Source organism: Symphalangus syndactylus, chromosome 13 (genome assembly GCF_028878055.3).
Source record: "Symphalangus syndactylus isolate Jambi chromosome 13, NHGRI_mSymSyn1-v2.1_pri, whole genome shotgun sequence".
In the NCBI taxonomy this organism is placed as follows: Eukaryota; Metazoa; Chordata; class Mammalia; order Primates; family Hylobatidae; genus Symphalangus; species Symphalangus syndactylus.
Genome location: NC_072435.2, coordinates 22,357,595 through 22,379,883, shown reverse-complemented (window position 1 = coordinate 22,379,883; position 22,289 = coordinate 22,357,595). Strand labels below are relative to the sequence as shown.

Here is a 22,289-nt window from a genome sequence, read left to right as displayed (position 1 = left end):
AATCTGATTTATCTGTGTCTGCAGCACCAAACATGGGCCAGTGCCCAAAGCATGTACCATGTGAATGTTGGTTGGATGGATGATGAATGAACAGACGTATCGATGGATGGATGGGGCTGATAGATGGGCCCGAGTAGCTTTATTGATAGCAGTGAGTGGGTCAGCTGATCTCCAGGGACACTTCTATCTCTGGTCTTCTTGGTTATTGCACTGATCTGAGTCTAATGCTGATTTCTGTCTCTGCTCCCTGCTCCCTGATCTCGTTGTGAACCGTCTGGCTGATGCTTTTGTCTCCAGTTGCAACTAAAGAAAAAAGTAAGAACCGTGGAACCCCCAAGTCTGTATTTTCATAGCTATCTCTCCTAAAGTTCTTTTGGATCTTGCAACCTCTCTGGCAATTCTGGGGAAGGGTGGGAGTCGGATCTGGTGCACAGACCTGCCATGGGGTCTGGACATGACTCAGAAAAGCAAACCACCTTTCTATTGTTGTCTTACAGTGATGCTCACAACTAAAAGAGCAGCCCTCCTTCATTCCTTTGTCTGGGGAAGAGAGGCTTATTGGGAAAATGAAGAGCATTTATCAGGGAAGAGAGATGTCAGGCAGATCTCCATTAGAATAACACCTTGGCTTATGTTTAACACCAGCCAGTGGTTTGCAAACTTCATGGTCTTAGGGCCACTGAACACGCTAAAAAAATTATTGAGGATCTAAGGAGCTCTTTTTTTTCTTTTTCCAGTGAGGGTTATTTCTATTTATTTTTTTATTTTTGAGACAAGCCTCGCTCTGCCACCCAGGCTGGAGTGTAGCGGTGCGATCTGGGTTCACTGCAACCTCTGTCTCCCGGGTTCAAGGGAGCATCCATCTGTGGATCTTGCTGCAGAAATGATTGCTACAGTGCTTCTCCAATGGTAATTTTCTGTTCCCCTTATTCCTTCTACATATATTCAATGGAATTTCTCTGTAAGGAAAAGCTGACTTTTCTCCCCCAGGCTGGTTTTGATTCTCCTGCCTCAGCCTCCCAAGTAGCTGGGACTACAGGCCACGCGCCACCATGCCCGGCTAATTTTGTATTTTTAGTAGAGACAGGGTTTCACCATGTTGGTCAGGCTAGTCTCGAACTCCTGACCTCAGGTGATCCGCCCACCTTGGCCTCCCAAGTGCTGGGATTACAGGCGTGAGCCACCGTGCCCGGCCAAAGTTATCTTTATTGATATTTACCTTATTATAAATTCAAGGATTTTTAACTTAAAAATATTTATATTTACAAATATTATAAATATTTACAAAAACAAATATTTATATTTACAAAAAATATTTCTGTTTACAAATAAGCACATAAAAAGATGCTCAACCTCATTAGCCATCAGGAAAATGGAAGCCAAAGACACAATGAGGTACCACTTCACACTAACTAGGGTGGAGAAATTAGAACCCTCATATGCTGCTGGTGGGAATGCGAAATGATACAGCTCCTTCGGAAAACAGTCTGGCTGTTCCTCAAAATGTTAAACACTAGTTACTCAGCAATTCTGCTTTAGGTATGTGCCCAAGATAAATGAAACGGTAAGTCCACATAAGAACCTGTGCACAAATGTTCACAGCAGCACTATTCCTAACAGCTAGCAACTGGAGGTAATCCTAGCGTGCATCCATTAATGAACGGAGAAACAGAGTGTGGTCTATGCATACAATGGAATATTATTCACTCATAAAAAGAAACAAAGTTCTGATGCATTCAACAACGTGTGTGAGCCTTGAAAACATTATTCTCAGTGAAAGAGGCCAGTGATAAAAGATCACATATTACCTGATTCTGTTTACCGTATATGAAATATTCAGGATAGGCAAATCCATAGAGACACAATGGATGTTAGTAATTTCCAGGGGGTGAGGGGTGGGGGAATTTACGGACGATGACTAAGGGGTTCAGGGTTTATTTTGGGGTGATTAAAGGCTCTAAAATTGGTGTAGTGATGGTTGCACAAGTCTTAGTATCCTACAAACCATTGAAATGGGTAAACTGCATGGTATGTGAATTATATCTCAGTAAAGCTATTATTAAAATATCTATTACTGCATTAAAAAAATAAGGATAATAGAGACTCAGAAGGAAGGAGGGTGGCAGGGAGGTGAGGGATGAAAACTACCTATTGGGTATAATGTACATTACACAGGTGCTGGTGCACTAAAATCCTAGACTTCACCACTACACAATTCATCCATGTCACCAAAAGCCACTTGTTCCTCTAAAGCTACTGAAATTAAAAATATTTTAAAAATAAGGAAAATAAATACACATACTGACATAAATAAAATGTTTTAGTGAAATGGCTGTTTCCAAACCAAAAAAGTTTAGTAAGAAAGGTATTATTTCACATTTTTGTAAATCTCTTTGACGTCTAGTTTAGTAGAAAACAGCTGAATTCTCATTTCTGCTTCAGTCTGTCACGTTGTGCTATTTTTTTTTTTTAGCTTTATGTATTTATTTATTTTGGAGACATAGTCTTGCTCTGTCCCCCAGGCTGGAGTGCAGTGGCACAGTTTTGGCTCACTGCAACATCTGCCTCCTGGGTTCAAGGAATTATCTTGCCTCAGCCTCCCAAGTAGCTGGGATTATAGGTGCATGCCACCATGCCTGGCTAATTTTTGTATATTTAGGAGAGACAAGGTTTCACCATATTGGCCAGGCTGGTTTTGAACTCCTGATCTCAAGTGTTCTGCCCACCTCGGTCTCCCAAAGTGCTGAGACTACAGGCGTGAGCTGCCCCACCCAGCCACAATGTGCTATTTTGGTTGAAGCAAATGAAAATCTAATCTCACACAGATAAGGAGTTGGAAAAGGGAAGATCATGCAGACCCGTTTTAGGCAGAGTTCTCCGAGAGACAGAACCATGAAGACATACAAATAGATACATATATAGATAGAGATATTGATAGAGATATTGACAGAGATATTTGAGAATGAATTTGTTAGGGGAATTAGCTCACTCAGTTGTGGGGTCTGCAAGCTGGAGAACCAGGAGGGCCAGTAGTGTGGTCAGTCCAAGTCTGAAGGCCTCAGAACCAAGGAAGCTGATGGATGGTCTAACTAACTCTCAGTCTGAGGCCAATGGCCTGGGAGCTCAGACGACTGCTGGTTCAAGTCCTAGAATCCCAAAAGCTGGAGTACCTAGAGTTCTGACATCCAAGGCCAGGAGAGGGGCGTCCCAGCTGCAGAAGGGAGAGCAAGAATTGACCCCTACTCCACCTCTTGGCTTCAGCTGGGCCTCCATCCAATTGGATGTTGCTCACCCACCGTGAGGGTGGATCTTCCCTACCTAATCTTCCAACTCACACACCAATATCCTCCAGAAACACCTTCACAGACACACCTGGGGCAGCCCAAACATTCTAATCAAACGCCAAACCACTCCCTTTCAGCAGAAGATGGACGGACTCAGTGCCTACCGAAGCATCGAGAATAAATATGTCTTACTGCTATATGGGTGCCTTAGTCAAGCTGACACCCCAAATCAACCAACACATCCCCTGAAAGGGTCTCAGGGACCACCCCCCACCCCCACCAAGTGGTCTTTGGATGATACTTTGAGAATTTCTGCTCCAACTCACATGGAAGGGAAAAAGATCTCTTTTTTTTTTTTCCACCCCTACTAGACTGCAAGACTGTAAGTTCCTAGAGGGCAGGGACTGTACTTTACTCAATCTGTTTATTCCTATAGCCTAGCAAAATTCCTAGCACTCAGTAGGGCTAAATAAATGGAAAGAGGCTTGCAAAATGGAAAGGACTGTGAGAACATAACTTAATGCTATTATTTCAGATTGAAAGGAGGTAAAAGGAACCAATATTAATTAAGTATTTAGCACATACTGAGAATTTAAAATATGTCATGCAATTTAATTTTCAAAATAGTACGTGTCCCATATGGGGTCTGAGGTTTCCAAAGCTCTGAATCCTCACACTGGACCATCATCATGAGAATCACATGGAAACTTTAGAAATATTTAATCCCCACACCAGACCTGGTGAGCTAAAATGCCTGCAGATAAGATTTTGGGTTTTTTATACCTAAAAAGCTAGCCTATGTTAGTTCCTTCCTGTCTTCAAAAGCTGAACCTTCTAAACCTAAACAAATGCAAACATCTCATGATCCACACTGTTTTTGTTTCAATTTAAAATATTATGCTGTTTTAATTAAAATGTTTTGTTTTATGTTAAATTACTATTTTATTAATATTTCAATTAACAAAATAGTATTTACATAAACTTTAATTTAAATTACTAATTATTCAATTTAAAACATCATGTTATTTTCATTTAAAATAAGATTTCCAGGGTTCAGAATTAAAGAAGTTCTCAAGGTTATACTGGAAAAAATTCCTTCCCAACCTATTCACTCATTTCCCTTCCCTGAAAGAATCTGATATTAATTATTTCTTCCAGATCCTTCCAGAGATATTTTATGCAAGTAGAAACAAATGTGTATTTATATATTCAAAGTCTTCTTGTTCCTATTTTTACAAAAAAGACAGCGTGTTATACACACTGTTCTGTATGCACCTTACTTTTTTCACCTAATAATACTTCCAGAAGATGACTCTGTGTCAGTTCGTAAGGAGCATCCTCAATCTCCTATTTATATGTTTTTGGCTGAATAATATTTCTTGTATGGAAGTCCACAATTTGTTTGACCAGTCACATGCTAATGGTCACTCAGGTTGTTTTCAGTAGTTTGCTCTTTTAAACAATGCTTCAAAGAAAAATTCAGCTTACATGAAATTAGACATACAGGATATATATCAGTGTAGATCTATATATTTATATCTGTAGGATTACACATGGAAATATGTAGAATTATATCTATATATAGATATATATTTCTTTATCATCTAGATATAACCACTGTCTTAGTCTGTTTTGGGCTACCATAACAGAATACCTGAGACTGGATAATTTATAATGAATAGAAATTTATTGGCTCATGTTTCTGGAGGCTGGGAAGTCCAAGATTGAGGGGTTGGCATCTTGTGAGAGCCTTCCTGTTGTGTCATCCTATGACGAAAGGACAGAGAGAGAGACAGAAACAGAGACAGAGAACTCAGAGCTTCAAGCCCTTTTATAACCAGCATTAATCTATTCATGAAAGTTGAGCCCTTGTGACCTAAATACCTCCCATTAGGCCCCACCTCCCAACACTGTTGCATTTGGGATTAAGTTTCCAACACGTGCTATTTGGGGTACACACTCAAACCATAACACATACACATTTGACCCTTGAACAATGTGACAGTTAGGGGCACCAACCTCCAGTGCAGTTGAAAATTCACATATAACTTTTGACTTCCCCAAAACTTAACTATGAATAGCCTACTGTTGACCAGAAGACTTACTAATAACATAGACAGTAGATTAACACATATTTTGTATGTTACAAATATTACATACTGATTCTTACAATAGGGGAAGCTAGAGAAAAGAAAATGTTATTAAGAAAGAGAAAATATGTTTACTCTTCATTAAGTGGAAGTGGATCATTATCAAGGTCTTCATCCTTGTCATCTTCACAATGAGTAGGCTGAGCAGGTGGAGGAAGGGGAGGGGTTGGTCTTTCTGTCTCAGGGGTGGCAGAGGCAGAAGAAAATCCACATCTAAGTGGATAAGTGTAACCATGTAGTTCAAACCTGTATTGTTCAAGGGTCAACAGTGTATGTGCATATATACACATACACATTTATGTATTTACATAAATGTATATATCTGTAAGATTAATTTCTGAAACTGCAAAGTTAAAGAAGGGTTTCTAATACTCGTGCCACTACAATGCTGTCACTGTATTGATCTTTCTCAAATTAATGTGACAAACTACATAAAAATAGTGTCCCATATAAAGATCGCACTCCATATAAGAACAGGCAAATAGATGTTCCATGAAGGAATAAAGAAATACATATAAAAATTAACAGAGATGGATTATGTTAATATTAATTCCACTCTCTTCCTTGCATTTTCCATGTTGATTCACTGGCTCCTGGCTCTGCTGCCCCTTCCAGTCAACTGTAAGTCATATCTCCTTCTCCCTACATAAATGGGGAGCCCGCCCTTCAACCTAGAGAAGGAAGGGAATGAAAGAGAGAGGCAAAACTGCTGATGATCACATTCAACCTGGGGCAGATTCAGATGCCCTCGATTCAAACATGACCTCTTCACCCAGAATCTGCAGATTGCAGGGGGTCGGAGGGGTGCAACTGGATGGACTTCGAGGAGGCCAACAAGCCTCTGTCATTAGGTCTAAAGCTGGGTGTGCTGTCAGAGAGAAAGAGAACCTGTGTGGTGTTCTGGGAATAGCTTTGATCAGATTTTCAGTAGGATCAATGACCTACCACAATCTAGGGGCCTTTGCTCTAGAATGTACACCTGGGTTAGATTGTGTGTATTTGTTGGTGGGTTTTAGATGAGAAAAATATGGTACAGGGTGGGTAAGATGTCTTCCTTTTCCAGAATTAACATCCAGTCTCTGGTTGAGAAGTGGAGATGACACTTGGTTATTATGGAGACCTTCCTTATGCTAGAAATTCAGGTGGAGAAGGGAGGGTCTGGATTCCCCAGGCCACTGGTACTGGGGAAATTTCTGACTTCAGGGTAAATGTGCCTCCAAAGGGGTCCAATGCACTTAGAATGAATTGCAGCTCCCCATTCTGGTTCCCTAACCTATCTCAGGACCTATGGGGTGCAATGAGGTACCAAGGATGACTTAATTCCTTTCATATTCTCTCTGAACCTTCATTGGCAATATGGTTCCCACTGGCTACCATCGGTCCCGTCCTTCCTGCTGCTTGCCTGCCAACAGTGCTGAAAGGTAAGCTTCTCATTCCATCTCTTTCCCTTCCGGGTCTGTTTGCCTTAGTCCAAAAGGGAACATTGCTGCTGAACTTCGACTTATGTTTCTTCTCTGGTCTGTTCACAGCTTAGCTTCTAATAGAGGAACTAGTAAAACCAAGTGTGGAATTGTCTTTTAATGAACAACAACAACAACAACAACAAAAACCCTTTTACTAGCCTCGCCCCAGAGCCACTTGCCCAGAAATTGAGCACTCTTTCATGGGCTACACATGGCTCAAAGAAAGCTATTAGGTCTGAGAGCTCAATTCAGGTCTACCTGACATCGATAATAATATTCAGTTAGACACAATGACTTACATCCTTGCTTTCTGAGGTCAGGTAGTAAAAGCCACCATCATCGCTGCCTATTTAATAATTCCTAGAGATAGCAATCTGGAACAAGTTAGGTGGAATGAGACCACGGCTTTGGCATTGAGTTTGCAAGACTCGGGCAGAAGGCTAGGTCAGGAAGTGAGATGATGACTTGCAGAAAGGGGGCAAGGCCCACATTAGGCACCTTTGCATTTGGAGCCTAATTCTGCTCCTTCCTAGGTGGGGCAATCTTAAGAGAAGTCACTTCACCTCTCTGTGCCTATTTTGCAAGGTTAAATGAAGTTATGGTTGCAAAACATTTTCAACTCAAGAAATCCAGGCTTCACCACCGCTGATTCCATGTCCCTGCCCCCACTGCACACACACACATAAGTGCACACCCTTATGTATGAATCCAGTCCTATCATCATCATCATTATTATTACTTACTTCATATTACTATTTCTAACTTTACTAAATGTTACCTTGAGCCAGGAGCTAGGTTAAGTACTCAATTTGCATTATCTTCCTTCTTTATTGACTCCAATAAGGAAATAATATCCCATTTTAAAGAGCATAGAGAATTCATTGATCATCCCAAGGCCACCCATTTAGTAAAATGTATAGCCTGGATATCAGCCATTCAATGCCCACATCAATATTCCCAACAGTGTTAGGCATTAACTACCAGACGAATTTCAGTGATATCGACAGAGGTGTTGTGAGCTCCATAAATACAGCACTTTCCACTAGCAAACCTTCAGTATGTAGGAAGCCTCGCCCCAGTTAACGTTCCCATTTTGTAGATGAGGAAATGGAGACTTCTAGAAGAAGTCAGAGAGATCTGAGTTTGAGTTCCTGCTTTTTCACTCACCAGCTGCACAGATCTCTGCAAATCACGTAATTCCTTGGAGGTTCACCTGTCCTCACCAGCAACATGGGGATAATATCTGATCTCAGAGGGCTGGTGTGGGGTAAATAGAAGGACAGAGCTTGGCTCCTCTTTCTAGAGGCAATAAAGGATCATCTTTTCTTCTGTTCCTAGCAAGAATGAAGAACGGTTCATGATTGCTGTCCCAACCTCTTTCCCCACTTTGGACGCTCTTCTCTGCATCAAATGCATGAGGGTCCTCAATAATCTCACAGCCTTCTGAGTCTTAGTCCCTGACTGCTCACCATGCATGACCCCTTGTGGATTCTACTTCCCAATCTGTTCCCAGCCCCCCGCATCTGACCTTGTTTTTGGTTTTCTGATTATGGCTTCATCTTTGTGACCTCTTGGGGACAACATTCTGGACCACGCATGTAACCTTGGCCACCACGCTGACTCTCCTGGATGGGCTGCCATCAGGGATCATAGGTAAGTACCTTGCCACTTCACAATGCCCCTGGACTGTGCACTTTGGCGGGAAATTTTGGGCTTTGCTCTAGAATGTACACCTGGGTTAGATTGTGTGTATTCATTGGTGGGTTTTAGATGAGAAAAATATGGTGCAAGGATTTTGAGCAAGGATTTCTGAGTATCTAATCTGTGCCTGGACTCATGCTTGGGCAATGGGAGCCCAGAGGTGGATCTGATATGCTCATTCTTTATAAACTCAGAGTCTGGTGGGAAACAGACAAGTAAACAGAAATTAGATTAGAGACAAGTGATGCTTGCTGTATTTTTTTTTTTTTTTTGAGACAGAGTCTCGCTCTGTCGCTCAGGCTGGAGTGCAGTGGCACAATTGTGGGTCACTGCAGCCTCTGCCTCCCGGGTTCACGCCATTCTCCAACCTCAGCCTCCTGAGTAGCTGGGATTACAGGCACCCACCACCATGCCTGCCTAATTTTTGTATTTTTAGTAGAGATGGGGTTTGGCCATGTTGTTCAGGCTGGTCTTGAACTCCTGACCTCAGGTGATCCACCCACCTCAGCCCCCAAAATGCTAGGATTACAGGCCTGAGCCACTGCACCTGGCCTTGCTATGATTGATAGAGGCAGGAACAGGTATTAAGTGGGAATAATGAGGCATTATAACTGAGGCATTATAGCCACACTTTCTGAAGAAGAGAGTTTGTTACATCTGTTGAACTGGGGGAAATCCATTAATTCGGAATATTTCTTTCTGCTGCCTTTGCACATCATGTGTTATGTCTTCTTCCTCAGGTCTCGTGAGCAGACTGTCACTGGATGGTAAGTGTCAGGATTATACCTTTTGAACCTGGTCTTTCTCTTGTCCACAAGGTAATGTAGGCTCATTGAGTCATGTACGCTTTTAGGTAGAGTCTAAAGAACACTTTGGGTATTATCCAAGCACATGTTTTGTTTGAGCTTTGACATAATGAAAATCTTTATTGCTATATAAGGTGACAGCTAGAATTTTGCCTAATAATTATTATGCTGTGGAGTTTTTTAAGTTTTATAAATAGCATACGCACATGGGAAAATATCGAGGAAACATAAAATGAAAGTCAAAATCATTCTCTTCACCACATTCCCGGCTCTGCTCTTAGAAGCAAGCACCATTTCTAGTCTCACGTGTATTCTCCCCAGAAATAGTCACACACATGTATGTACATCCTTAACTCTTCAAGTTAAAAGTATTATGTGTTTTAGTGATATCACTTTACCTCTTTCAAATACCTGAAAAATGCTTCTTGTATACTCCCATAATTTAATGAGCCTCTGGTTCATGTACATTTAGTTTTTTTCCTAATATATATGTTTTTAGTTGTTTCCTTTCACCCTGTTGACTGGGATTCCTAACATATTTTGATTTGTTTTGTTTGCTTTAATTTTTTAATTATTATTATTTTTGTATTTTTAGTAGAGACAGAATTTCACTATGTCGATCAGGCTGGTCTCGAACTCCTGACCTCGTGATCAGCCCGCCTCAGCCTCCCAAAGTGCTGAGATTACAGGCGTGAGCCACCACGCCCGGCCCAGTTATGTTTTATTTTGTTTTGATGTTATTATAAACAGCGCTATAATGGAAATCCTTATCCAGTCATTGCTTTTTTATTTTTGCAAATTCCTATCTGCTAAGTTATCCTAAAAGGGAAATGGCTGGGTCAAAGGGTATCTGCCTTTCTTTTTTTTTTTTTTTTTTTTTTTTTTTTGAGACGGAGTCTCACTCTGTCACCCAGGCTGGAGTGCAGTGGTGCAATCTTGGCTCACTGCAAGCTCCACCTCCCAGGTTCACGCCATTCTCCTGCCTCAGCCTCCCAAGTAGCTGGGACTACAGGCGCCTGCCACCACGCATGGCTAATTTTTGGTATTTTTAGTAGAGACAGGGTTTCACCGTGTTAGCCAGGATGGGCTTGATTTCCTGACCTCGTGATCCACCTGCCTCAGCCTCCCAAAGTGCTGGGATTACAGGCGTGAGCCACCGCGCCTTTTAAATCTGGACAGATGTTTAACAAATTTGCATCCTCATATACAGCCTGTGGGGATGCTTGTTTCCCCACACCTTCAGCAGCATGGGATATTATCTAACTTTTTCTTTATTTATTTAGAGACAGAGTCTCGCTCTGTTGCCCAGGCTGGAGTACAGTGGTTCGATCTTGGCTCACTGCAACCTCCGCCTCCCGGGTTCAAGCGATTCTCCTGCCTCAGCCTCCCGAGTAGCTGGGACTACAGGCACCCACCACCACACCTGGCTATTTTTTGTATTATTAGTAGAGATGGGGTTTCACCATGTTGGCCAGGCTGGTCTTGAACTCCTGACCTCATGATTCTCCTGCCTCGGCCTCCCAAAGTGCTGGAATTACAGGTGTGAGCCCCGCATCTGGCCCAAACTTTTTATTTTTGATAATGTGGTGGCCAAAAAAAATTGCGTCCCCCCCATATTTTTTTCTCAGAGGGACTGAACCCCAACAGGAGTTCTTGCTGCATCTATGCACTGCCAGAACCCCCACATCTCTCATTCTTTAAATGGACGTACAGATTTTTCCTTAAGTAAATAAACTTGAAAAAGACGCTTTATACCTCTAGAGTAGGTGGTCAGCCAGTGTTACTATTTGTCATAAGGAGGAGACAACTGTGAAGATAAATATCATGAAAACAAAACGTGATTAAATTATAACTAGACAGTGTTTTATGCCAAGGCTCTTTGTGTGAAGGTTGTTCTCGCTGTTCGGTGGAAATAAAGACTAGCAAGATGCATTAGTGCCATTTTGAGAATTTCTCTCTGGTTGAAAGAGAATTGGAGGGAGAAAAACTTCCTCACCATGTGGTACCCAAGGAGTTCAAGCTGAATCTGTGTCCACCTGAGATCTGCTCAGCGTCACTAAGCACTCATCTCTCACTGCTAGAGATGCCCGGCAGAGCGACTGCTAGCTGGGCTTCCCAATACATCCATATCTGGAATTGCCACCGGGCTCCACTATTTACCAGCACACACCACCCAGGACAAGTCTGTTTTCTTCCCGGTAAACCAGGATTCGCAGCACGCACTGCACAGTGTGGTTGTGAGATTATGATAAAATGTCAGAAACACTCAGATATTAGGGAGCCGGTGAAAGCGGATTCGACTCCCTCCCACCCCCACCATTCCATGGATTCGGGAGTCCAAAGTCTTCCTTGTGGTTTCTGTTACTCCTGTGATGACAGTTTCTGAGTTCTGTCCATCTTAGGTGGCGAAACCACCATGCACTTTCTCTGTTTTCCCAATAACCTGGAAGTAGAACTCTCCTCCTTGCCCATCAACCTGGAAGTAGAAGTCTCCTCCGTGGGTTCCCCCAAGAAATGTGTTGTGGGAAACATTTTACAGAAACCTATGACTGAGTTTTGACAGAGAGTGTCAGGAACAGTCAGTCCCGCCTCGAGCACATGGTTCCTCACCTTACCAACTCTGCTCACCTCTCCTTTTCTTCTCTTCCCGCCTCTCCTCACTCCCACATTGCCTGCAGAGCTGCACAGTCTCCTTTTAACAAGCTCAGTAATTCAGTTCTCCCTCACTCCCGTCCCCCCAAATCCACCTAACCCATAAATATCAGCCCTCTGTGCACCAGAAGCTTCCTCCTTGGAATGCAGCAGGACTTTATAAAAAGCAAAACATTCTTATTCCACATGTGAAGTGCCTGCCATGAAACCAAGTACCAATCGAATGTAGCCACTGTCAGGTATAATAACGGCGGGGAGTTGAGGCGGGTGTGGAGGGAGTCACAGACTCATGAGGCTAGAAATCATCTGAGTCACTAAACAGGTGGGGAAACTGAGGCCTGGAAGGAGGCAGAGCATCAGAGGCAAGGTGGCCACTAACAGTAGATTCATTCAGCACCTTAAATCAGCCAATGAATTTCCAAGTATCCCTTTGCATGGATTCTTTTTAATCCTTATAACCCCTCTAAGAGGTGTAAATGCCACAAAAGCTACAGTGACCAGCTCATCCCAGGACACTTCCAGTGTTAGCTCTGAAACTCTTGCATCCTGGGAACCCCTTCAGTTCTGGGCAGACCAGGAGGGTGGGTCTCTTATTTATGATTCCACTTTTCTGATAAGGAGACTGAGGCACAAGGAGATGGAGTGAGTTGCTGATGGTCACCAGGCTGGTGTGGCAGAGCCAAGATTGGAGCACAGGCCCAAATGGGTCCATGATGTCCGCTGTTCTTAGGATGAAGGCTGAGGCCCTTAAGCTGACCCACAGGGGTCTGTGTCACTGAGCTCCAGATACTCTCCAGCCACGTCTTGTGCCATGATCACCTACCATCATGCCCCTGAGGTGGGCTCCTTCAAGCCCCCCGCAGCTGCAGGCTCCATCCCACCTAGGAAGACGCCCACATTGTTCCCTCTGTCTGAGACACTTTCCTGCCTCCTCTTCCAAATTTCTTCACCCAGCTAACCCCTGCTCACCTTCCAGGTCTCAGACACAACATCACTTCCCTCAAGATGCCTCCCCTGGTGTCCCCGCAAGGTCAGCAACCATCACCCCCTTATAGGTTCCCACAGAACCCAGCAGGTCTACCCAGAATACTTGCCCCACCGAAACCCCACTTTTGATGCCTGTGCTGCCTGCTTCTCTCTGACTCGTCTGTGAGCTCCCTGAGCATCTGGTTCTGGCCTGCCTTGCTTTCCACTGCACCCTCCATACCTTGTGTGATGCCCAGCACACAGGAGATGCCTCATAAACATGTGTTAGAAGGCGTGACTGAGTGCTTAAGTCTGTGTCTTCACCTGTAAAATGAGTGAGCTGGGCTGCCTCGTCTCCAGCAGCATCTCCACCTCTGCTCTTCTCTCACTGGTCAGGGATGCTTAGTCAGTGGTGTCTGGGACCCGTGTCTTAATGCTGATTTCTCTCTCTACTCTGCCTCTCCATTGCAACCTGGGCTGCCTACATTCTCGCCTCCAGATAGGACAGAAGAAGAAAGTAAGTACTGTGACCGTTTTTGTCTCTGAAATTAGATTCTCATAACCCCCGCTGGGCCTTCAAACTCTTTTAAGAAAATGCCAGGGAAGAGTTGGTCCAGGCCCCAGTGTTTAGCCATTGGCCTGGCATCAGGAGCATCATCAGTACAGATTCTGCCAATGAATCTAAGCTATGCTGTGCTGGTAAATGTCTAACAACCACTTCTGCGAGGGGAGAGTGGGAAAGGGAGCCCTGGTTTGTAGTGACTGCCACTTCCCATGGTGTAAATACTCTGACCATGCCTGATTTCAGGATGCTAAGGGTCTGAGAGGTGCACTGGACAATTCCTAAATTTTAGTAATTGTCTCTTGTAAGCTAGCTTCAGCACCTAAGTGTAAGCTATGTCTTTTTTTATTTGGTGTAGAAATTGCTCCAATGTGAGGGAGCTTACCCCATTCATTCCTCCAAAGGAAAAGTGATAGTCTGGGGGAGAGAAAGGAGCCAGGCCCTTTATAGAGGGGAGGGGAAATTTCAAGGAAGATGGTGGAGCAGTCTCTTCGGAAGACAGACGTATTTATACTCTAGTGCGGGTAAGACGGAAAGAGACCCCTCTTCCCATGAGTACTGATCTTTGAGGCCAAAGACTTGTCCATCTTTTAGTACATGTCCTAGAAAACCAAATGGCACATAGTTGGACCACACAAATGTCTCTCTTGTGTGTGGTGGTCTGTTTTTGTTTTTTTTTGAGATGGGTTCTCACTTTGTTGCCCAGGCTGGAGTGCAGTAGTGCAATCATAGCTTACTGCAGCTTAGACCCCCTAGGCTCAAGCAATCCTCCTGCCTCAGCCTCCTGAGTAGCTGAGATTACAGGTGCACACCACCATACCCAGCTAATATTTTACATTTTTGTAGAGCCAGGGTCTCACCATGTTGCTCAGGCTGATCTCGAACTCTTGGGCTCAAGCAATCTTCCCAGCTCGGCCTGCCAAAGTGCTGGGATTACAGGCATGAGCCACCACTTCTGGCCCTCACAAATGTTTCTTGTACCTCTAATTCATGTTATTTTTGCTCATTAGAAGGAGTTGAAGAAAACTAATACTGGAGAACTTGCCTCTATTACATAACTGAATTCTCCCAAGAACACTAGTCAAATGGAGCCCAAGTTATAAAGAGTGGTTTCCCCAAACTGGCTAATTATCTGAAACTTTTTCAAAAAGACAGATTTCTTTGTTCTACCTGGACCTTCTGCATGAGAATACCAAGGGGTGGGTCCCAGGAATCTGTCCTTTCAAAAGGTTTCTCAGGTGCTTCTGACGATTTGGCTCAGATGGTTTGAGAACTACTGAGATAAAGCAGGACTCAGCAAACTCCAGACAGGCCCACTGCTTGTTTTTATAAATAAAGTTTTATTGACACACAGTCACACCCATTCATGTAGGTATTATTTGTAGTTGTCTTCGTGCTCTAATGGCAGAGCTGCATAGTTGTGACTGGGGCCATGTGGCCTGCAAAGCCTACACTATTTACTGTCTGACCCTTTAGAGAAAACATTTGTTGGCCTCTGAGCTACAGCAGTGCTTCTCAGGGTCTTTGTTTAAAATTAGGGCCTAGGACCCTACTTCATATCTAAAGAAGGAGGATGTCTGTGATGGAACTCTAAGCTCTTGAGTTTGCTTCCCAAATGGTGATTCTTTGGGTTGGACGCAGTGGCTCATGCCTGTAATCCCAGCACTTTGGGAGGCTGAGGTGGGAGGAAGGCTTGAGCCCAGGAGTTTAAGATCAGCCTGGGCAACATAGGGAGAGCCCTTCTCTATTAAATATAAATACGTAAACAGTTTAAAATAGTTTTACAATATTGAGTGGAGGAATAATTGAATGTCCTGTACTGCTGATTCTATTCTCTTGCTCACTCTTCACACTGACTCCCCGAATGCTGGTTCTGCTACTTCCTCCAGTAAAAAGTAAGTTATTTTTCCTTTCCTATGGGTCACTTGGAAGTTTTCAGGTGCTGGGAAGAAGAGGCAACAATAAAAAGAAGGGAATCTTTGGATAGTTCTTCTCAATGTAGAACACAAGTTGAGAGGGACCCTCTATCTGCTGCCCCCCTCTCTGAAGGGGTTTCAGGGTGGGCTGCAAGCCCCAGATCGTGTGGAGAGCTGCGAGGGTATGTCTGGGGTGCGGTGGGTCTGGGGTTACATGCAGGACTGAGTATGTGAGCCCTTGGCATATCACGTCCCCGAGCTCACAGGACCATTGCCCCAGAAGACAAGAAAGCTTTGAGTTGTACGTATTTGTTGGGAGCGCCATTGAGAAGAGAACCAAAGAGGGGTGCCTTGCTCCTTCCTCAAGCTCTCTCCCTACTGACCCTCAGGGCAGAAATGAGAGAGAACCCTGGAGACTCAAAGGGATGCTCTAGTATCTTCCTAATCTCTGGAAGATGAATCCCCCACGGAAACTGAATACCTGGGGCTTCTGTCCACCTGGATTAATGCGTCTCTAAAGGAGTAAAGTCTCAAAGAAGCATCTCGAGTCACCCACCCTGGGCCCCAGCCTATCGCATTAAATCTGGAAGACACTTTACTTCTCTTTTTTGGGAAGGTCTGTTTTGAGAACCACAGGGTGGGAGGAGCTAGGAAGAAGGCGTTACTAACTTCTTTCTTTTCCTCTCCTCTCGGTGCCTCCACTGCTGCCCAACAATGCCCACTGGATCTTCTGCTCCTGGCATCTCATCTCAACAGCACTGAAACATAAGAGTCTTGTTTCACATTTGACCCCTTCTGTTTTGCTCCTGTTCTCATCTCTGCCAAGGGAGGTCCACTCTTAGCCTTGGATCAACTCTCAGCTTTTGACCATCTTTTTTTTTTTTTAAACTCAAGGACTGGGAAAAAATAGCTATATTACCATCATCTTCAAATAGATGGGGTGTCTCATGGAAACCAATCCCTCCTCAAATCAGGCATTCATGTAATGCCATGATGATGATGGTGATGACAGTGATGGAAATTTACAAAGAGCTTTCTGGGTGCCAGGCGCGAGGCACCACAGCAGCACTTTTCAATATGTTATGTGTAGTTATTCCCCACAACTTCTTCACAAGGCAAGTATTATTCATCTGCACTTGACTGAGGTATAAACGTTAGGTAACTAAGTCAAGGCTGGGCATCCCAGCAGTGACGGCGGGTTACGGATCCTGGGCTGTGTGACTCAGCAGCTTAACCATGGTGCTGTGCTGCCTCCCACTGCTGTGTGGCTCAGACTCATTTCCCCAAGAACATCTCCAACCATTTCATCATGCTGTTACCTGAAAAAGGCACTGTTTGCCACATGTGGGTAACATACATTTTTTTAAAAGTCTTGAAATGGTAGTAAAATATACAAAACATGAAATTTACCATTGTAACTTGGTTTCATTTTTGAGAGACAGGATCTCGCTCTGTTATCCAGGCTGGAGTGCAGTGGTACAGACCTCCTGGGCTCAAGCGATCCTTCTTTCTTAGGCTCCTGAGGAGCTGGGACTACAGGTGTGTGTCACCACACCTAGCTAATTATTTTTTGTTTTTACTTTTTTGTTTTACTTTTTTTTTTTTTTTACTTTTTTGTTTGCTTTGTTGCCCAGGCTGGTCTTCAATTTCTGGACTCAAGCAATCCTCCTACCTCAGCCTCTCAAAGCATTGGGATTATAGGCATGAGCCACTGCACCCACCTTAACCACTTTAAAGTGTGTGATTTAGTGGCACTTGTTACACTCACAATGGTGTGCAACCATCACCACCGACTCCAGAACTTTATAATCACTGCCCCACCAAAAAAAAAAATACCCATTAAACAGTCAGTCCCCATTCTCCCTCTGACCTCAGCCCCAGCAACCACCATTTCACTTTCTGTCTCTGCAAGTTTGAGGATTCTAGGTACCTCGTAGAAGTGGAATCATACATGGTGTGGTCTTTTGTGTCTGGCTTCATCACTCAGCACAGTGTCCTCAAGGTTCAGCCACGCTGTGGCCTGTGACAGTGCTTCATTCCTTTTCATGGCTGAGTAATACTCCATTGCATGGATAGACTGCATTTTTTAATCCAATCATCCACTGATAAAATTTTGGGTTGATTCTACCTTTTGGCTGAGGACACACTCTTCTCTTTTGGTCCACATTCAAAGCCATCTAAACCCCAGTTCTGAGACACCATCCTGTCCATGCCCCACACCCACCTCCAAACCCCACTTCTATGCAGCTTGAGCCTCAACGAAACCCAAGACATCCTGATATGAAAAAACAAATGGAAAAATGGTATCCTGCAGCTCAAGAGCATGTTCTGGGTACCAGGCATGGTTGTAAGTGCTTGACTCATGACAGTCCCCAAGTCATCGTCCTTGTTTTACAACTGAGAACACTGTGGCAAGAGAGGGAGGGTCGCCTGCTCGTGGTCACACAGCCAGTCAGGTGCAGAGAATAACTTAAGCCCAGTCTGGATCCCAAACGGTGCTATTAAACAATGCAAACTTGAAAGTGTTTAAAGCGGCTCAGACTAATGAGGTCCCTGCCTCATCCCTACACTGGAAGTATTATCACTGTAATTGTATGTTGTATATATTGTAAGGAAGATAAAATTACGCTAAGAAAGGGAAAGAGGAACTGGCAGAGAGTGTGCACTGTGGGCGCCAGTCTTGACTGCACCTCTTTCTAGTTCTGTGGGCTTCGGACCCTCGCCTCCTGAAAGGCTCAGCCCCCTGGTCTGAACAATGCACATAATAGTTCCAGCCTCGTATGGTTGTGAGGAGCAAACAGGATCATGCACTTGGCAGGATGATTCCCAACTGGGGAGATTTTGCCCCTCAGGGGACACCTGGCAACGCCTAGAGATATTTTTGGTTGTGAGGACTCAGGGAGGTGGTAGGGGAGGCTAATGGCATCTCATGGCGGGAGTCTCGAGATGTTGCTAAACATCCTACAATGCACAGGACACCCCACCCCCACAACAAAAAAACTATCCAGCCCCAAATGTCACTCATCTGGAGGTTGAGAAAACCCCACTGAATGAAATGTCTGGCATGGGTAAGAGCTCAGCAAGGGGCTGTGAGGACCACCTCATTTACCTTAGTTCTGAACACTGCCATGGCCGCAGGAGGCCTCTCTGCCCTGCTCCTTTCGCTCCTTTTCCCAGGCCCTTCTCCAGCCTCCGCCTCATGCTGCACTGACAGCACTTTGCAAACTGAAAGCAGACCCAGCCCTGCTCCAGTAACAAGCAAAAGCCAAACCCAGCAGGAAAATCCCAAACACCTGCCTAAGGGCCCACCAGGTGCCAAGCTCTGTGCTGGGTGATTCACGTGGGCTCTTTGTCCCGACTCTCACATTAATCCAGGATGCAAGTGGCTCAGTGGAGACAGCCTGAGTTTTAAGGCAAACAGGCCTGGGTGGGAACTCTACGCCCACCATCTATAATGTGGGCGTAACTTATCCAGACTCCCTTAGATTCTATTTTCCTACCTGATTAATGGAGATAATATTTTTTGCTTGTTTCAGAATTCAATGATATAAAGCAGGGATCGATCAGCATTTTTTTTTCTTTTTTCTGTAAAGCGCTAAATAGTAAATATCTTAGGCTTTGAAGGCCAGATGGTGGTCTCTGCTGCCACTCACTATTCAATGCTGCCTTTGTGGCCTGAAAGCAGCCACAGACAACACACAGTGAATGGGCATGGCTGTGTGCCAATAAAACTTTATTTACAAAAGCAGTAGCCAACACATTGTGAATGGGCATGGCTCTGTTCCAATAAAACTTTATTTACAAAAGCAGTAGCCAACACATTGTGAATGGGCATGGCTCTGTTCCAATAAAACTTCATCTACAAAAGCAAGTGTCAGGATGTCCACCCACCGATGAGTCGGTAAATAAAATGTGTCTATTCATACAATGGAATGTTATTCAGCCACAGGGAAAGTGCTGACACAGGATACAACATAAATGAGCCTTGAAAACACAGTGCTCAGTGAAGAAGCCAGACACAAAAGCACATAGGGTATGACTCTATCTCTACGAAATGGCCACAGCAGGCAAGTCCACAGATAGGGAAAGCAGTTTAGTGGTTGCCTAGGACCATGGGAGAGGGGGGTGAGCCCAGAGAGAGGGAGAGTGACTGCTCAGGGGCACCGGGTTTGGAGGCAATGGCCAACGGGTGCACAGTTTCTTTTTGGGGTGATGAAAATGTTCTAAAATTGATTGTGGTGATGGATGCACAGCTTTGTGAATGTACTAAAAAATACTGTCTTGTACACTTGATGGGTGAATCATTAAGTTATGTGAATTATATTAATATACCAGTCAAGTTGTTATTAAAAAAAAAAGTTCAGAAAACAACAACAGGTGGTGGGAAGGAATATGCCACCCCTGGATGAGTATGTAGGTGCCTATGTTACAGTGACACAAAATATATGGAAAAAAGGCCTGGCATGGTAGCTCACGCCTGAATCCCAGCACTTTGGGAGGCCGAGGCAGGCGGATCACCTCAGGTCAGGAGTTCTAGACCAGCCTGGCCAACATGGTGAAACCTCCATCTCTACTAAAAATACAAAAATTAGCCGGGTGTGGTTGCGGATGCCTGTGGTCCCAGCTACTCAGGAGGCTGAGGCAGGAGAATCGTTTGAACCCAGGAGGCAGAAATTGCAGTGAGCCGAGATTGTGCCACTGCACCCCAGTCTGGGCAACGGAATGAGACTCCGTCTAGAAAACAAACAACAAAACAAAAACAAACAGAAGAGATGGGAATGGCGTGGCGGCTTCCTTCCCAGCCTAACCTTGCTGCTGTGCAAATCCTGCAAGTCACTGCACGTCTCCTCCAACCCACACGAAGCAGCCTTGATTGTCTGCCCTGTTCACGGCAGCATGTCCAGACTACTCAGCACAACCCACCCAGGGCTCTGCTCTCCTGTGCTCCCATCGCTCTGTCTTCTGATGTTGTGATTTTTCCCTACATGTGGCCTCCTCTTCCATGGCTCCTTGCAACTCCACACTCTGGGCCTGTCTGCTCCCAACCTGTCTTGCTTCCTGGACCCCATCTCCTTCTGGATGGACAACATCAGAGATCCTAGGTAACGCCTCACTCCATGCTTGCCCTGGGACTCTGTGGGAAGCTGGTTTGGGAGGAATGCTTTTTAGGGCTGGTCAGGGTGGTGGAAAGCTGACAGATGGATCTGACGAGCTCACACCCTCACATCAACTCACAGTCTAGTGGAGATGGGGAGATGGACAAGTAATAGGCAGTTAAATTACAACAGGAATCCATGTGGCACAGGAGGGAGGTGGCAGTGGGGACACTGTGCAACAGGACGATGCGGGCAATCCAGCAGGGCTTCTCGGAGGAGGAGTGGCTTGGGGTGAGCCTGCTGGACCTGCTGGTCTGGAAGTGTTTATCATGCTGCCCCTTCTGATTCACGTTGTACGCCCCTGTCTTCCTTAGGCTTGCTGAGCCTCCAAGTACTGCATGGTAAGTCTGGTGACTGTGCTATTTTGTGTTCACTCCTGTGCACAGAAATATAGAGGTACTGGTTTTTTCTATGGTGGGTGGGGGGGGGGCCTTAAATATCATCAGACCCTACACTCTTTATCCACATCATCATCTGCATCATAAATGTTTAATATGTTTTCATTTGTCCAACAGATATTAACTAATGTTAGCTCTCCTGTACAAAATCTTATTCTAGGTGTTAGAGATGCAGCAGAGGATAAAACAGACAGAAGTTTGTGACCAAGTGGAATTTGCATTCCAGTCAGAGGAGAAAAAACGAAGAGCAGTAGTTACAGGTCTGCTGGAGGCTATTATGTCCTATGGAGACAACAGAGTAATAGAGATGGAAACGCAGTGCGCGAAAGTTAAGTTTTTTGGCCAGGTGTGGTGGCTCACGCCTGTAATCCCAGCACTTTGGGAGGCCGAGGTTGGTGGATCACCTGAGGTCAGAAGTTCGAGACCAGCCTGGCCAACATGGTGAAACTCTGTCTCTACTAAAATACAAACAATTATTTTGAAACAAATTTTGTAAAAATAGAAAACAATAGCTGGGCATGGTGGTGTGCACCTGTAATCCCAGCTACTTGGGAGGTTGAGGCAGCAGAATCTCTTGAACCTGGGAAGCAGAGGTTGCAGTGAGCCAAGATCGTGCCATTGCACTCCAGCCTGGGTGACAAGAGCAAAACTCTGTCTCAAAAAAAAAAAAAAAAAAAAAGTTTTTAAAGGGCGATCAGGGAACATGACATTTCAGCAAAGGCTTGAAGAAGAAGGGCAGGTGAGCCAGAGATAACTGGAGGAAAGGCATTCCAGGAAGAGAGAACAGTATACGCAAAGGCCCTGAGGCAGGTGAGTCTCTGGGATCCAGGGACACAAGGAGACTAACTTTATTCTCTTCTTTCCTCATTCGAGGCACCTGGAAGCACTATTTAGAGTTTGGTCTCCATCCACTTCATAATTCACCTGATTGTTTCTTTTCTTTTCCTTTCTTTTCTCCTCTTCTTCCTCTTCCTCCCTCCCTCTCTCCCTTTCTTCCTTTCCTCTTCCTCCTTCTCTTCCTGCTTCTTTTTCTGCTCCACCTCTTCATTTTTAGAAGAAACCAGTGGCTGCAAGGAGGAAGGTAAGTGCTTGGGGTCGTACCATTCCTCATCTACAGGACAGTCTGGGCTACGATAAAGCCTTAGAAGATTTCAGGTAATCAAGGCCCTGCAGGGGCTTTGGTACCTGAGAGGCTGCCTCCCTGAAGGGCATCCAAAGTCTGCAAGCCACCTGCC

General features: G+C 44.6%; 2 protein-coding genes across 17 annotated transcripts in view; one reads left to right on the top strand and one right to left on the bottom strand.

The window, feature by feature from the left end:
• Window positions 1-22,289, bottom strand: part of LOC129461114 (zinc finger and SCAN domain-containing protein 5A) — an 84,714-nt gene that overhangs the window by 53,385 nt on the left and 9,040 nt on the right. The gene's annotated exons all lie outside the window — the stretch shown is intronic.
• EDDM13 (epididymal protein 13) overlaps window positions 1-22,289 on the top strand; it is a 28,297-nt gene that overhangs the window by 2,975 nt on the left and 3,033 nt on the right. The window contains exons 2-9 of the mRNA XM_055236169.1: window positions 298-315; window positions 2,597-2,620; window positions 9,339-9,365; window positions 13,033-13,086; window positions 13,522-13,539; window positions 14,374-14,388; window positions 20,971-20,997; window positions 22,109-22,135. Coding sequence (XP_055092144.1) covers window positions 298-315; window positions 2,597-2,620; window positions 9,339-9,365; window positions 13,033-13,086; window positions 13,522-13,539; window positions 14,374-14,388; window positions 20,971-20,997; window positions 22,109-22,135 — 210 coding nt within the window. The remainder of the gene's footprint in view (window positions 1-297; window positions 316-2,596; window positions 2,621-9,338; window positions 9,366-13,032; window positions 13,087-13,521; window positions 13,540-14,373; window positions 14,389-20,970; window positions 20,998-22,108; window positions 22,136-22,289) is intronic.